The following is a 16,739-nucleotide window of genomic DNA, read 5'->3' on the forward strand; positions in this document are numbered from 1 at the left end:
CATATCCCGTCAGAGGAAACGGAAAGCACTCTAACTTGTAAGAAACAGACCTGGCAGAACCTGTTACATTTTGAACACCCATACCTTTTGTCCCAATAACCCCACTTAGGGGAATCTGTCCTATAGAGGTAGAAACCACATTCTTCATGGATATTGACCACACCATTGTTTGTAATGGCAAAAAACTAAACCACCCAATATTCATCAAATGGGGAGTGGCTGGAAAAGTGACTGCCTATTTCTATTGTGAAATAATGCAGCTATTGAAGAAAATTTTGTTTAAATCTATTTTTGTTAAAGGAATGCCCAAAATTAAAAGAAAAACACTAAATTAGAGTAATATGTAAAATTTTTTTCTCAAAATAGGAAAGGAAAATGCATATTCATGTAACTACACTTGTAAATATTTGTACAAGCACAGATAAATGTGGGGATTACATCAGGAGAATGACACTGGAGGGAAGGAAGGGGGAGACGGTATTAACTTTGGGTCATACCTCAGTGCACACTGACTTGTTGTAATGAGTATCATATAGGATAATTTGTTTTAAATCCAATAAAAGATGAGTCATTTCCCCATAGGGCGGGAGAACCAGGGAAGGAGAGCTGATAAGGCAGCAAAGACCCACAGAAGTAAAGACCACTTCAGTGAAGACTATCAGAGGCACTGAAAGGGTTCCTCTCTTTCAAAATTAAGAATGGGAAGCAGAGGGCTTCCCTAGTGGCGCAGTGGTTAAGAGTCCGCCTGCCAATGCAGGGGACACGGGTTCGTGCCCCAGTCCGGGAAGATCCCACATGTCGTGGAGCAGCTGGGCCCGTGAGCCGTGGCCGCTGAGCCTGCGCGTCCGGAGCCTGTGCTCCCCAACGGGAGAGGCCACAACATTGAGAGGGCCGCGTACCACAAAAAAAAAAAAAAAAAAACAATGGGAAGCAGAAACTAAACCCAAGAAATGCCAAAACCAAACATCTTTTTCCAGGGGGAAAAGAGCAATGGAAGAGAAAGATGCGAAAGGAAAAGTCAAGGAAGGATGATGAAAGAGGGGGAAAGAAACAAGAATAAGCAGGTTGCAGATGGACGGGGCAGAAGCCTACAGAGAGGCCCTGCGGAGGAAATTTAAACATGACAAATGTGTTTGCGGTGTCACACAGGAGGGGGGAAAAGATGAAAGAGAACTGAAAGGTAAGCGATTCCTCCTCCAAAGTTAGACAGTCCAAGCAATCAACCCTTCTCTCCTCTCTCTCAAGGGAGTAGAACCCTAACTTTTAAAAATCTAGAAACTGGGAAGGTCTGAGTATATCTACCCTTCTATTGACTTACATCTCCATCTTGTGGCCTGTTCAAGACATAGCTGTGTATGTGTGTGCATACATACATACACACACACACGTACGGATACATATAGCGTCTCAGTGTATATATGCATGTATACTTATATATAAGTATACATGGCTATACACGTATACATACACATACATATAATACATACACTAAACATATATGTAAGTATACATTGTTATATATTGTAAGTATACGTGTATAGGTATACTTATAAGTATATATACATATGTATTACACAAAAGGGTGTATACATGCGTATTTACGAATTTTTAAATTCAAGTAGAACGTATAGACAAAGAAACCGAAGCGTAGAGCTCAAAGAATTCACAAAGTGAACACCCCCAGTTAATCACTACCCAGGATAAGAAACGGAGCATAAGCAGAACCCCAGGACCTCCCATGCCCCCTTCTGGTCACTGCTTCCCCCAAAGGGAACCACTTTCATTACTGATAACACCATATACAAGGTCTGCCTTTATAAGAATGGAATCCATACAGTACGCAAGCTTCTGCCTGGCTTATTTCACTGTTGTGTTTGCACACGCTTCTGCCTGGCTTATTTCACTGTGTTGTGTTTGTAAGATGCATCCAGTGTGTGGTGTGTGGCTGTAGATCGTTTCCTCTCATTAGGAGCATTGTATAAAATACGCCATCATGTATTTATCCACTACAGTGCTGGTGTTCGGTGGTTGTTTCCAGGTGGGACTATTTAGAAGGATGCTATCAACACGTACATGTCCTTAGTACAGTCCAGTTTTCAGAGAGTTTTCCAGAGTGGTTGTAAAACGATGGTTCCTCCAGCAGGACATGAGAACTCCAGTGGCTCCACATCTTAGTAACTCCTGAGACATCTGTAATTTTAATTTTAGCCAATCTGGCAGCCGTAATGGTATGACAGCATGGTTTTAGTTTGCAATTTCCTAATGACTGGAGAGGCTGAACACCTTTTCATGTGTTCAGCCACTGGACATCCTCTTTTGTCAAGTACAACGTCAAGTTGTCTGCCTATTTTTTCCCTAAGGAGTTTTTCTTGATTTATGGGGGGCTCTTTATATATTCCAGATATGACTTACGTGTCAGATATATTCACTGCAAATCTAGATTCCCATTCTATGGCTTGGCTTTCACTCTCTGCTATCTTTTGATACACAGAATTTATTTTAATGAAATCCAACTTACCATGCGTTTCCTTCACATTCAGTCTTTGTGTTCTGTTTAAGAAATCTTTAAAAAAAAAAAAAAAAAAAAAAAGAAATCTTTGCCTTTTCCCAAGGTCGTAAAGATATCTTCCTACATTTTCTTAAAGTTTTATTTTACCTCGCATTTAGGCCTACAATCGTTCTGGAATTGATTTTCTCGGAGGGTTGGCTGTAGAGGCTAAGATTTGTTTTTTTTTCCATGTGGACATTCAGCTGACCTGACACTATTTATCGAAAAGATCTTTTCTCCACTGCACTGCAGTGTCACCTGTCATAAATCAACTGACAACATGTGTATGGAGGGCTGTTTCTGGACTCTATTTTGATCCACTGGTTTATTGGTCTGTCCTTGTGCCAACACCACACTGCAGCTTTACGGTTAAGTCTTGATAAATGATCACGTGAGTGTTCAAAACTTCTGTTCTTCAAAATTGCCTTGGCTCTTCAAAATTACCATATATACCTTAGAATCAGCTTAAGCGACAGACAAAAATCGGCCGGGGAATCTAAATGGGTTTGCTCTGAATCTACAGATCAATTTTAAGAGAACTAACATCTTTACGGTACTGAGTCCTCCCAAGCTGTGAACATGGTTATCCCTCTATTAGGTTTTCCTTCCTTTCTCTAAATGCTTTATAGTTTTTAGTATAGAGGTTTCATACTTTCATTTGACTTATTCCTACATATCTCCTGTTTTTAAAATACTATTATAAATAGCACCTTTTAAGTTTGTTTTCATTTGGTATGTCTTTGCTGTCCAGCTTTCAAGACCTTCCTAGGAGAGCAACTACCAGGTTGCTGCTGCGAGCTCATGGACAGACTATGCTTTATCACATCCACACAGTAATAACTGGCCACCTTCATTGACTTGAGCAACAATGTGGGATTGCAACGACTGATATTTACCTAGGTCTTAACATCTCCGGGTTCACTCCCTTGATCAGTCATCCAAATGGATAATCCTTCTTTACCATTAGTATCTATTTGGAAGTCAGGCTGCTAACAGAGCTTCCTTTCCTAGCCCATGGAGAAAAAAAACCTGGGCTAAATGACCTTCAAGTGAATCAGTCTTGTTAGTACACATAACTGAAACACTTCAAAAGAGCTACTCTGCCAAGTTTGAGGCAATTTCAAGATATTTAAGAGTACTATTTAAACATTCTACTTTGGAAGTCCCAAGATATACTGCTAGACAAAAAAGATAACGCACAGTAAAGAGGACATCTTACACTATAATTCACATTAAAAACTGAAAGGGTGAGAGAGTGATTGGAGATGTATGTGTATCCTTATACATGTGTATTACCTTTCTAGAAGGATACACAAAACTTAGAAGTTGCTGCCTCCAGGGAGGAAAAGGGAAACTGCATGCCAGAAGTGGGAGGGCACTCCAGTTTTCATCGATAACCTTTTTGTACAGTTGGGTGTTTACAATGTGATAAACATCTTTAAAAGTAAATTTATGTTTTACATTTTGAAAAAAGCAAGCATTCTATTCGTTCCCATTAACCACTGGAATATCCCAAATCATCAACACTTTGGCCTGACACTATCAACCAAACTGCCTCTTCCAGAAAAGAAGTCAAAAGAAATACTTGGTCATATGACATATCCAGTTTTTCCCGCAAGAAAACATGGTCACTGTACACTCTGCATGGCTAGTATCAGACCAGTAGTTAATACAGAAAAAGAAAAAGTGCTAAGGCAACATATATTCCAGATTTTTCAAGTCGGTCCATGTTTCAAACAGAACATGGAGACAAAGTCAGAAGCTATTACCTCCCAAATGGAATTAAATAATTAACATAAAATGCACAAGATCATCTGTCTATAGAAGAAGCCAGTTCTATGAAACTGTATAAATGTGTTGCTGTTGAAACTGGGTTCCTTCAAAAGCACTTCTCCTAAACCTCTTCAGGAATACAGGTAAGAGTAAATAAGCCCAGCTTCTTTAAACAGTGAACTAGAGATTTAAGGCAACTATCCAAGTTCCACTTGAACCTAAATAAAATAACCCAGAAGGCCAGTGAGCTACCACTTCTCTGGGATTTCAAGAACTTACTGAGGTCACAGTAGTGAGGAACCTGGAGTCTCTGGTGTCAGAAGAAACTTCACGATGAAGAGAGGCACTGTTGCTAAGCGAACACAGAGGCGGGGTGGTACAGCAGTCCCACCCAACATCTCTATGTCCTTTCTCCCTTGTTATCAGAATTCAATTTTGTTCAAGGCTCCACTGCTCAGGGAACATAAGCCTGTCCTCAGTTTCAGTTCAGGGATGTATCTATCCTGAATAAACCAAACCAATCATGGCAACTCCATTCCACCATGGCTCCTGGTGTAACATAGCATGTGATACAATCCTAGCTTATTTTCTGTTTTGAGCCAAAGTCTACTGTGAAGCTTCCAGGAGGTGTTTTTTTCTTCCCCCTCTTAGAAAATAACTGGAAAATACAAGAGAATCAACAGAAAAACTACTGAAAACAATCAGAATTAGACTGTTTACATATAATAGCATCCAGATATCCAGTTTTCATATAAACATCAAAAAGCATGACGAAATGAAAAACTGAATTTAAAACTACCACCAAAACTACAAAATACCTCAAAATAAATTAAACCAGAAATGTGTATTTGAAGAAAACATTCTGAAAGGCCTGAAAGATGGCTTGAACAAACAGAAAAAAAACCCATATTCTTGGGTAGGAAAATTCAACATTATAAAGGATTAAGATTTCATGTAACCCCAATTTTTAAAAAACCAAGTTATTTCTCTTTTTTGGAATTAGATTAGCTGATTTTGAGTTTTTAAATGAAAATTGTTTAAGTAGTACAATGACAGAAGACTAGCCCTATCATGTACTAAAACTTATAATAAAGCCACAAAATGGTATTAGCACAGAGATCAATGAAATGCCTTATGAAGTCCAGAAATAGATCCAAACATATATGGGAATGTATTATACGATAAATCTCATCTCAGAGCTTGGGAAGATGGATGACTCAGTAAAAACTGTAGTCAGCCACAAAAATAGTCAAATAGGGAAAAAGCGTGATTCATACTCTTCAAATTCCAAATGGATCAAATATTTAACAGAATAAACAAATTTAACAAAAATTTAACATCAGAACTATCTTCATATACTAGATTAGAATAGGATACAAAATTTAATAACTCTTTGGAGAAGACTGTATGGAAACAGGCAGTCACATAAGTTGCTAGCACAAGGCTAAATTGGTTCTATGAAAATTATAAATGATATCCTTTGGCCCAGCCATCCTTCTAAGAACTTATCTCGAGACAGACTTAGACCTTCACACATATGAAATCCCTTATGTATAAGGTTATTCACCACTATATTTTTGTAATAGAAAAAAGCTATGTAATATATACACAAATGTAATAGAGTGGAAACAATACACATATCAATAGGAGACTAGTTAAATTACAGTAGTGCATACAATAAAATATAAGGCTATAAAAAAACTAATGACAAAGGATTCAATTACAACATCAACTCTCATATTTCAAAAAAAAAAAAAAACCCCAAAACTAATGACAAAACCTCATTTGCTGGTTTGGGAGGATCTCCAGGATATTTAGATGACAAAAGAATGCTGTAGAATAATTTGTGTAGTATGCTACCGTTTGTTTAAAAGATGGAGGGAAATAAGAAAATATTCCTATTTGCTGGCATATATTCAAGAGAACCTTGGAAATATATAAAATTATTAACACTGGTATTTGTTGAGGAGGGGGGCACACAGGAGGGAGGCTTTTCACTGAACACTGTTAAGTGCTTTTAAAATGTCTCAGCCACGGGCTTCCCTGGTGGCGCAGTGGTTGAGAATCTGCCTGCTAATGCAGGGGACACGGGTTTGAGCCCTGGTCTGGGAGGATCCCACATGCCGCGGAACAACTAGGCCCGTAAGCCACAACTACTGAGCCTGCGCTCCGCAACAAGAGAGGCCGCGATAGTGAGAGGCCCGCGCACCGCGATGAAGAGTGGCGCTGGCTTGGCACAACTAGAGAAAGCCCTCGCACAGAAACGAAGACCCAATACAGCAAAAATAAATTAATAAACTCCTACCCCCAACATCTTCACAAAAAAAAATAGAAAGTTTCGGAAAAAAAATGTCTCAGCCACGTGAATACATTACTTATGCAAGACATACCCTCCTACCTCTCCTACTGAAGTCTGGAGTGTGGCTGGGAACTCTCTACAGGTATTCTCGACCAAGAGGAGTCGGTCTGAAGACAAAGGCAAAACAAAGACATGGCCAGAACCTGGATCATCACCGACTGTGGAATTAACCATCCCTCTCAATTCTCTGACCTAGAATTTATTATACAGAGGTATTTTTCCTTATGTAAGTGGTTTTGCGTAGGGTTATCTGTTCCCTGCAGCTGAGGGCACCGTGACTATAATACTAATGCGTGAGCTAAACCAGGCACCCCCTTGGTGAGGGTAAGAATAAACACCCTCTTCTTTTCCAGACCTTTTAGATGCTTTCCTTGGTCCTCCTCTGACTGCTGCAGACACAACCTCCCTTTCTAGTCTGCACTGTATATACCCATTTGCACTGAATTTCTGTCTTGTGTTTGTTTCCCCTGCCTGACTGAACTCTTTCAGAATGAGCATTATAAAAGGCGAACAAACCGCACCAGGGTCGCCTCTCAGCCCACCTCATGTGCCTCTATTAACTTCTGATTCTAATCTCCGCTAATTAAGTAAGTAGGCAGACTATGTACCAAAGTTACTTATCCTTCCATCAAACCACCCCAAATAATCAGTGAGGCAGAGACAAAAAGCGAGGGGTTGCCTCAAGTCCCATTTCAGGCTCCTCTTTGTGAGCGTAGTCAGACTACATTTCCCAGCCTTCCCCGCAGGCAGGTTGGAGCCATGTGATTGGTCACGGCCAACGGACTGCTACATATGCAACTTCCAGGCGACGGTATATGAGAGGGGGTGAGAACTCCATACCCTCTTTCTCCTCTCAGTGAGCATGGAGATCTTGTGTCAAAGACAGCACAGCCACATGGTGGGAAACCCTGAATCACCCTTTGAAGGGAGCTGTCCCAGAGAACCACCAGACTTTATATGAGGCAGGCAAAAAATGCTTTCATCTGGTATTCCCGAGGGTCCCAGGTTTGTTTACAGAGCCCAGCCTATCACATCCCGACTCAGTCTACCTTTCAATCAACAGAAATCTGCTGAGCGCCTGCTATATACCAAACTCCCACTAGGTATTTATAAAAGATACTGGAAAAACAAAAGATTTTCATTCAGTGAGCAAATAGTTATTAACCATCGTGTTAGGTTTTGGTCCCCGTCCTCAAGGTATTTAAAATTTAGATGGAGAAACAAAATATATGCTTGCAAAAAAAACAAATATTAAAACCACATGGCTTCCCTAGCTAAATCAGCTCCCCACTAATATTCCCTCAAAGCACAATATATTCCGCTGAACTGATTTTACTTATTTGTATGAATCTTTAATTCATGTCTTTCTTGCTGAACTGTAAAGAGCTCAAATGCAAAAACTAGAGTTTCGTTGTTGTTGTTTAGGGTTTTTTGCCACCACTCATAACAGGCACTCAAAAGAAAAGCTTCCATTTACATTTTTTATTCCTTAGTTTTCATTGAATTATCAGAGAAATTTAATATTCTTGACTGCACTTAATACCCCCTTAGTTCAACTATCCTTGGGGTCACTGAAAGAGAGAAGCACATCTTTACTGATTTCAGCATATCCTTTACATGCCAGATGACCCAGAAAGTTAGTGTATTTCTGGGGCATAAGTAAAAAGGATAAATTATTATGGCTTATCCGTTGTCTCACAGCTAATGATGCAGGGGTATATTCCTCAGAGATTTCCTACTTCTGGAAGAGTCGGTTCGTCATGTGTCCATAACTTCAAGCAACATAAAGTATAAACAAATAATTTTTTAGGAAATAAGATGGAAATCATCCTTCTTATAAATCAAGCTTTAAACTGAAAGAAAACATTCAATGATCTAAAATGGTAGAAGGGCAATACTTTTAATGGAATATTCAATGTAAACTTTTGCCTCCCTTGGCTGCCAATACAGTGAAATGAAATATAAATTGTAAGTGTATATATTTATTTTAGCAGCTCCAAGGAAAAGTAAATATCTGAAATTAAATGTAAAGCTCGCTCTAAGGAAATGTGAACATTACCTGCTATTCTTTTGATGTTAGCAGTAGGTCTGCTTGTTAATATAGCATTCCTGACACATTACCATCTCAACCTCTAAATAACTTCCTATTTCCTATAATCCTCAATATACTTGGTGGTGTGAAGATTAAAGCTTACCCAATTAGCCACCCACTACAGCCGAGTTAATCACATAATCTCTGAAATGGTCACAGAGCACTGAAGTATGCAATGATTTTTTTTTCTCTCTTTACAAAGACTTAACTAATTGTGAGAATTGGCAATGCTCTCAAATATAAAGGGCAGCAGGGTTTTCAATCAGAAGCTGTGTCACTGCTTTATCAATTAGGGCTTATCTTCTTCCAAGAGACATTGTTACACAGAGACTTCTTTAACAAGTTTCCAAATGTCCTCAATTAGTCAACCATTGCTTACGGAGACCAAGTCTCACATCAAGGCTTACTGCTTTAGAATAAGGATCAGTAATCCGTAAGGTAAAACTCAGATTCCGTCACATGACAGCTACGCATTCAATTATGGGACTTCTACACTCGTGCCTGTGTGAAGGAAATGCTAATCCAAACTGAAGTTTGACAATACTCTCCTTAACAAGTCCACATATGACGAGGAAGAGGAAAGAGGAAAGTTTTGCAGGGCAGGGGGTGGCAGAAGGACTCCTGAGAATGAGGGATGGGGGAGAGAGAGAAAGCAAAGACTTGGGGTGAGAAGAGGACGACAGAGGAAACCAGAGAAGAGGGAAGAGCTCAGGAGGACAGGGAGGGTCGACAGTTTTCAGGGAGTCCTGGTTGGGTCAACTGATCTTGCGGTGTTTGCCGCCAGTTATTACGGGGCTTCGAACTACCGATTAGCAGATAACCCCCAGTTCTCCAACAGTACGTGTGGTGATGGTCTAGCATGAATGACAAGATGTGCCAGAGAGAGCAGGTCTATAACATTTTCAAGTTCTGATAAGGCTTCCTGACCAATGTGTTTCTGTAGGTTGTGACCTAAAAGCAAGACATGAGCCACCCCCCACCCCCTGCCTCCCCCAGTGACAAAGCAACCCACAATGATATCAAGAATGACAGAAGCCATCAAAACTATTGGAGGAATCCAGAGATTAGGGAAGCAAACAAAAACGATGGAGGAGCCCAGAACTAAGAATCTGCAGGACTGAAGAAATCTTTGCGAGTCACTGGAGACCGTAAGAACAACCGACGGCTAGGGGAGGGAATGAGGTTTCTCCAGGGACAGAGCTGAAAGGTCCCCGACAAGGTCTCAGAAATGACAGGGCAGCCTGACAGTCCGGAGGTGGGAGAGCAAGATCGAACTGGGAACCCAAATCCAATTCATGTCTACAACTGAATTCAGATCCTCCAAAGGCTAGGTCCAAGCAAGAGTTATTTGGGTATGGGAGGTTGGGGAAGGAAGGGGAGGCCTCAAAGGTGGGGATTCGGGGGTAAAAAAAAGACAAAAATAACTCTGACATGGGCAGGTGGGTGGAATCAAAGACTGGAAACTCTGACCTCAAAGACAGTCTACTTCTAGCAAGTTCCTTGACTTCAACCTGTGTTCGTGCACACACTCATCCATACACGCACTGCCTGCCTCCATCAACTCTGCATTGCTGCCATCCTCCCTGATGAGCTGGGGTTGGGCAGTGCTATCTAGGTGTTCATTTCACAGCCCTTGAGTAGATTTCCCAGGGCTTCCTCTACATAAGAATTTGAGAATGGTTTTACCTTGTATGCATTTCCTTACTGATCAGATTCTCCTAGAATGTGTGTAGGACTTTCACTTTTTTGGACAGTTATGGGCTGAACTGTGTCCGTCCCTCCCAACCCCCCCACCTGGCAAAACTCATTCGTTGAAGTCTTAACCCCCAGTAATCCAGAATGGAATATTTGGAGATAAGTTCTTTAAAGAGGCAGTTAAAGTGAGGTCACGAGGGTGGGCCCTAATCCAGTAAGAAAAGGAAATTTGGACACGGACACACACGTGGGCATGACAGAGGAGAAGACAGAGGGGAAAACAGCCACCTACAAGCTGAGGCGAGAGGCCTGGAACAGATCCTGCTGTCATGGCCCTCAGAAGGAACCGACTCCGAAGGTGACACCTTAACCTTGGACTTCCAGCCACCAGAACTGTAAGAAAATACATTTCTGTTGTTTGAGCCACCCAGTCTGTGGTACTTTACAGTAGCCCTAGCAAACTAATACAGACAGGTATACACAGACATGGGTCTAAAGCAATCCTAGCCCGACAAGGATTCACCAATAATTCACCTTCCAGGCCACCTACCATTGTCTTTCCTCTTTCTACCTCAGTGACTTACGGACTTTCTTTACAGTGAGCAGTATCTGATTGCCACACTGGTTTCTCATCCTTGGGCACATTCCATGGTGCCTGGAATGGACCATCACGGTCTGCTCTATCCATTTTACCTCATCAAGCCAATCCGCAGAAGTCATGTCTCCTCTACAGGGCTCACACACTTGTAAACTCTTCTGGAAGCTTACTTTGAATCACTCTAGATTTCTGTGTCTGAATAAAACATCTATGGTTCCCTCAAGGTTTCATCTTGAGAGCATGGAAATCAGCCTGGCCGGTTACCTTCATTATTTCAAACCCTCAGGAATTAGTTACCGCTGCTTCAGTTCCCCCTCAGGCTAGTCTTTCTGTCCCTGGCCAGCCCAACCATTCACCCATAAGCAACACCTGCAGGCCCACCAGGTGGATCAGCCTTAAACAGGAGGAGCAGGGGGTGTCCTGGTGATAGGACTTCAGAGGCCTTGGTGGGCCTCCATCCAACACACCTCTGCTACTGACCTGCTAAATTCCCTAAATCTTCCTACTGCTTCATTTACTCTGGGCTCAAGAAGGCTTCAGCTAAAATACGTCCAGGAAGGTAAGTTGCTGCCATCATGGATAGAATGAATGTGTGACTGTTTACCATCAAGACCACAGCCAGCGAGCCGGGCGCTGAGGAAAGGGACACAGAAGGAGCCGTGGGAGCTGAGAATGGGAGGGAGGAGAAACAGGTGCAGAACATGAAACGAGACTGGTCAGGGAGGCCAGGTCCCCCTCAAGCACTCATCTTGTAGTTGTAAAGGCTTTAGAGCTTACAAAGCCCTTCACATTCCAATCACCTCACCTGGTCCAAACAATGAAAAAGAGGCAAAACACACACCCCCATTTTCAAGTCAATGATTCTGAAGCCCAGGTGACTGACTAGGAAGCAACAGAGCCCAGTGCTTCTAATTCCTGGTCCAGCTCTTCTTATGGTGCAACGGTTAAGAGTTCCCATCCGAAGACACAGATCTAGAGGAAATCCAAACTGAGACTGATTAGTCTTAGAATCATGTGCAAGTTACCTGACCCCTCCAAGCCTCAGCTTCTCTCCTGTAGAGTGGGATGTTATAAAGATCTGAGCGCAAGCACGTACAGCTTAGCATAGTGCCCAGCATAAACACGCAGGTGTAAGCCGTTAGCGCTCATCTCTCGGACCCTTGAGAGAAAGCAGTGGTTCTCACCCTGCCACCCACTCCCCCCCCTCCAGGAGCTCCCCGCCGCCCAGGCTACCCAGGCCGCCCACCAGACTACTCGTTCAGACTCCGCAAGTATATGGTCTGGATGTTTTTTTTTTTTTAAAGCCTCGTGGGTGATTCTGATGCTGAGTGCCACAATTAAGAACAAGTGATATAAAGCACTATTTCAAGCTGGAAGGGGCATTCAAACCACCTGAGGATCTTGTTCAAATGCAGATTCGATTGAGTAGGGTGGGGGTGGGGTCTGAGACTACATTTCTAAACACAAACCCAGGTGACGCTGAACCTGAACAGGTCGTGCTTTAAGTAGCAAACAGATTATCACAGGAGAGAAGAGGGGTGACCAAAAAGAGATGGGGGTGACAATAGGAGTAATTTTGACATACTGAGATCTAGAGAAGTCATTCTGGCTTATCGACGAGTTAACTTGAATTTTACGCTACCTGAAACAGCCTGTTTGTGGGCTATCAAACATACATTGTACACCTGTTTTAATTACTAAAGGAAAGGACACACTAACCAGAAGACCATCCATGTTAAAAATAAAGATTAAAGGCCCCTCTGCCTGGGACGCCAACGTTAATCCTCCTTTGACGATAAAATTCACTTCCCAGGTGCCAAGTCCATCCTGTACCTGCTGTACGTATACATCCTGGTCTGTTTTTTTGAAACCCTGAAGAAATGTATCCCTGACTTGTTTAATGTACTTTGTTCTGACAGGATATAAAACTGTGCTAAATACCCTGCTTCTTTGGAGCTATTTCTTAGAGTGATTTGGGAAGCAGCCTTCTGGGCTAGTCCTCAGTTATGGCTCCAATAAGACTCTCTTATTATTTTCCGTCGACCCACGTGAGGGGTGGGGACCAAAAATCAACCAAACCCCCCAGGAAGACCTAAGGCCCAGACTCAGCGGCCACCACTGCGCAGGCCGGACCTCACTCGCTGGTAACTCGCTCCTCTTCCTCTGCAGCCACGTCGGACAAACCCGCTAGGGCTGAGATTGAGAAAGTCGGTAAGTTGAAATTGAAGAAAACAGAAACGAAAGAGAAAAATCCACTGCCTTCAAAAGAAACGACTGAACAGGAGAAGCAAGCAGGCGTGCACCGCCAATATGCACTGTACATTCCACAAGCATTGCCTTCTTATTTTACTTCTTTTAGCTGTTTAACTTTGTAAGATGCAAAGAGGTTGGATCAAGTTTAAATGACTGTACTGCCCCTTTTCACATCAAAGAATGGAAAACTACTGACAACGAGGGCCGCGCCCGCCTCTCCCACCCACCTGTCTAGCTGGCAGAGAAGGAAAAGAACTTGCATGTTGGTGAAGGAGGCTGGGTGGGACAACAGTGAAACCTAGAGTAAAGAGCAAGCTGGTCCAAGGTGTCCTGCGGGCTGTAAAATGCAGTTTAATCAGACTGCCATTTTTTGTTGTTCAAATAATTACTGGAATGCACAATTTTTTAATATTCAAGTTTTAAAACCTGGGGGAAAAAACACCTAAGGCCCAAGTGGGCCCCTCAATATCATTAAACGACAATGAAGAAAAGCAGAGCCTGACACACAGGAGGCTCTCACCCAACAGTCACCGGCACTAGTCGTCACAACGGCCACCTCCACGACAGAGAAGGATGTGCGTGTCTCCTCCTCCTCCAACCATCACCTCTACTTGGCCCCTCCTCCCCTACGAAATTTGCTTCTCCCGCCCCACGATACCTTTACTACATTTCTGGACTTCGATGTGAAGAACCGCCCTGACAGAGGGTACTCTCTCCTCGCCCTGGATCCCCTTGCTCACCGGTTCTTTTTCACCAGCCCTGAATCACCACCTTCACCCTCCCACTTCACTCCTGCATCCGCCCGAGCAGGGTCCGGAACCACGATGGATCAGCCACCTCACCGGAGGCTTCCGCGTCCGCTTACAGACCCTGCCCAGGACGCAGCTCCTCCTTCCCTGGCTCCTGGCTTTTATTTCTCCAAACGAACAGCTCCAAGGTTTCATCTAGCTTCCCGAATTTCAACGTTTCTTTCTACAAACCTTGGATCCCACGCTCCCGAGAAGGTTAGGACCGACAAGCAGCCGCTTCATCCTCTTCGGCTCGCCCTCGGGCTGTGGTTTTTCAAGCCAGGCTGCAGATCAGAATCACCTGGGGCCCCTCTGTGACCACGCCCTCCACCGTCCCTGGATTTAATTGTCTGAGGCTGAGCCTCGTTAAAAAAAAAAGCAGTATGCCTCCGAACCAGGAACAAGCTGCCGCCCCACAATTGAAGGAGGCATCATCACCTCTCGTGGGGAAGGCGGGGAGAGGAGGGTTTTATCCTCATCTCATCTGTGACGGTTCCCACAATGACCTTAAGAGAGTTCTAGAAGCCGGGGGGGGGGGGGGGGGCCAGTTCTAAAGATGTCACAATTTATACTTCATTAACCTCAGCTGGGAAGGCCGGACCGCTTCTCTGGGTTCTCCCAGCAGAGCCGGGTACAGAGCAGCTGACAACTCTGTAGAGTGTGAATTACTCTCCAGCAAAGAACAGAGAGAAGAACCCAATGGCCCCACGCCTCTAATTTCATGAGCCATGGACTACAACCTTTAGGACACATTTTTATAACAAGTCAATTTAAAAAAAAATCATTTTCAGGGACTTCCCTGGTTGCTCAGTGGTTAGGACTTCGCCTTCCAAAACAGGAGGTGCCGGTTCCTTCGATCCCTAGTCGGGGAGCTAAGATCCCACATGCCCCGTGGCCAAAAAACCAAAACATAAAACAGAAGCAATATTGTAACAAATTCAATAAAGACTTTAAAAATGGTCCAAGTCAGAAAAATCTTTAAAAAATCATTTTCCAACACAGATAAGAACATGACTTCCAGAGTTTAAAAGGCAGCTAACATAGCAGAAAGCTCAATCTAATGAATGCAAAGACATTTCCTGACTTTGTATTATACCTAAATAACCTTCCTCCAAGATGGGATTCAGCTGAACGTGTCTGGTTTACTAAATCTAGAAATTTAATGAAAACTACACTGCATAGAAAATGACAAACACTATAAATGAACAGACTATATTTTACTAGTTAAAGAAATTTAAAAAAAGAAATTAAGCCATTCAGGAAATAGCTGTAATCTCTGCAAATAAATTTCACCCACCACATAAACCCTGTAAAGGAAAACATCGTACCTGATGAGATCTGGTTCTGCACCCTCGTTCTTAAAGGATGTCAGAAGTAGTCTCTCTCGAGTTACAAGATCATCCAAAAGGTTTTGTCTTCGGTCTCCTTCGAGCTGTGTTCTGCAGGCATCTCGTTAAGGTCCAAGAGCAGGCAAATTACCTCATTTGACCTATTACGTTAAGCGAGCTCTCCAAGTCAGAAAGGACTGTTACAGACTGATCAATCCTACCCAGAAGAGGCCTGAACCAACCTTCTCCTTCTGCTCTAACCTCAGACTTCACTGATCCTTCCAGTAAAGGACCAGGACAGAACCATCGCAGAGGGACTTAACAAACACTGACACAGATCTGCCACACGAGATCCTTCACTGAGAAATACAGTTGGTAAACACGATTTTCCTCCCAGTGGCCACCCCTGAAATGTCTTTCCTCTCAACAGGGCAATGTGACTCAGGGAGTCATCAGGCTTTCAGTTTTAGGTCACAGTGGTCAAGGGTTTTTCCTAGACACTAATACCCTAAGATACTCTGCTAAAAAAGGAAAAAGAGAAAGAAAAGTTTTCTATGTTGCCCCCTTTCTTCCATGTTAATGAACACCTATTAACACACCTGGAATATATTTTGTAAAGGGCTACTTTATGCAACAGATTTGCTCTAAAAAGCTGTTACCATCGGCTCATTAAATACATTGCATAAGCTTTAATTCTCAACAAAATTACAAAGAAATAATCATATTTTAATGTGTTAATCTACTAAGCATGTTCGACTAGGAGTCCAAAGGCCAGCTAGTCCTATTTTGATCCTTACCTATGATCCTGAACCAATTACTTCACCTTTTTGAATTTTTTTCTTTATATGGCACCCAGATAATCTCTCACACCTCTTCTGGCACAATCCATGGCCACAGTTTTCCTGGTTCCAGTAAAAGTGGGACTACTACTTTGGATTTCTGGATTTATAGATACCTGTCCTTTCAAGAGGGGATATTAAACCCTGCATTTAGGCCCCAGAAGTTTTGAGAACTTGGCAGAATCAAGTAAGTTTCCCTGGGTGGGAAAACCACGGCCCAGTGAATCTACTTTTGTTGATAATTTTGAATAGAAAAAGCTGGCCAACTAGCAAAAAAAGCAAATAAACCCATCAAAAATGTTCCCCAGTAACAGATACTAGTTAGAAAAATCATAAATCCCCCCCAAACCAATGTAACTAAGGAGTGTTAGTGACTTTGACTACTTAAAAACTAATAATGGATACGTTCTCTCAACATTCCAGAATGCCACGCTTTCCTGAGAAAAATGACTACCATCGCTCTTCC

The 16,739-nt window shown here is 42.5% G+C and overlaps 1 protein-coding gene across 1 annotated transcript in view; it reads right to left on the minus strand.

Annotated features, from left to right (window-relative positions):
* Positions 1-16,739, minus strand: part of STX8 (syntaxin 8) — a 256,727-nt gene that overhangs the window by 212,054 nt on the left and 27,934 nt on the right. Inside the window, exon 5 of the mRNA XM_007457836.1 lies at positions 15,435-15,545. Within this exon, the coding sequence (XP_007457898.1) occupies positions 15,435-15,545 (111 nt within the window). The remainder of the gene's footprint in view (positions 1-15,434; positions 15,546-16,739) is intronic.

The sequence above is a fragment of the Lipotes vexillifer genome, unplaced genomic scaffold, assembly GCF_000442215.2.
Source record: "Lipotes vexillifer unplaced genomic scaffold, Lipotes_vexillifer_v1.1 scaffold611, whole genome shotgun sequence".
Taxonomy (NCBI): domain Eukaryota; kingdom Metazoa; phylum Chordata; class Mammalia; order Artiodactyla; family Lipotidae; genus Lipotes; species Lipotes vexillifer.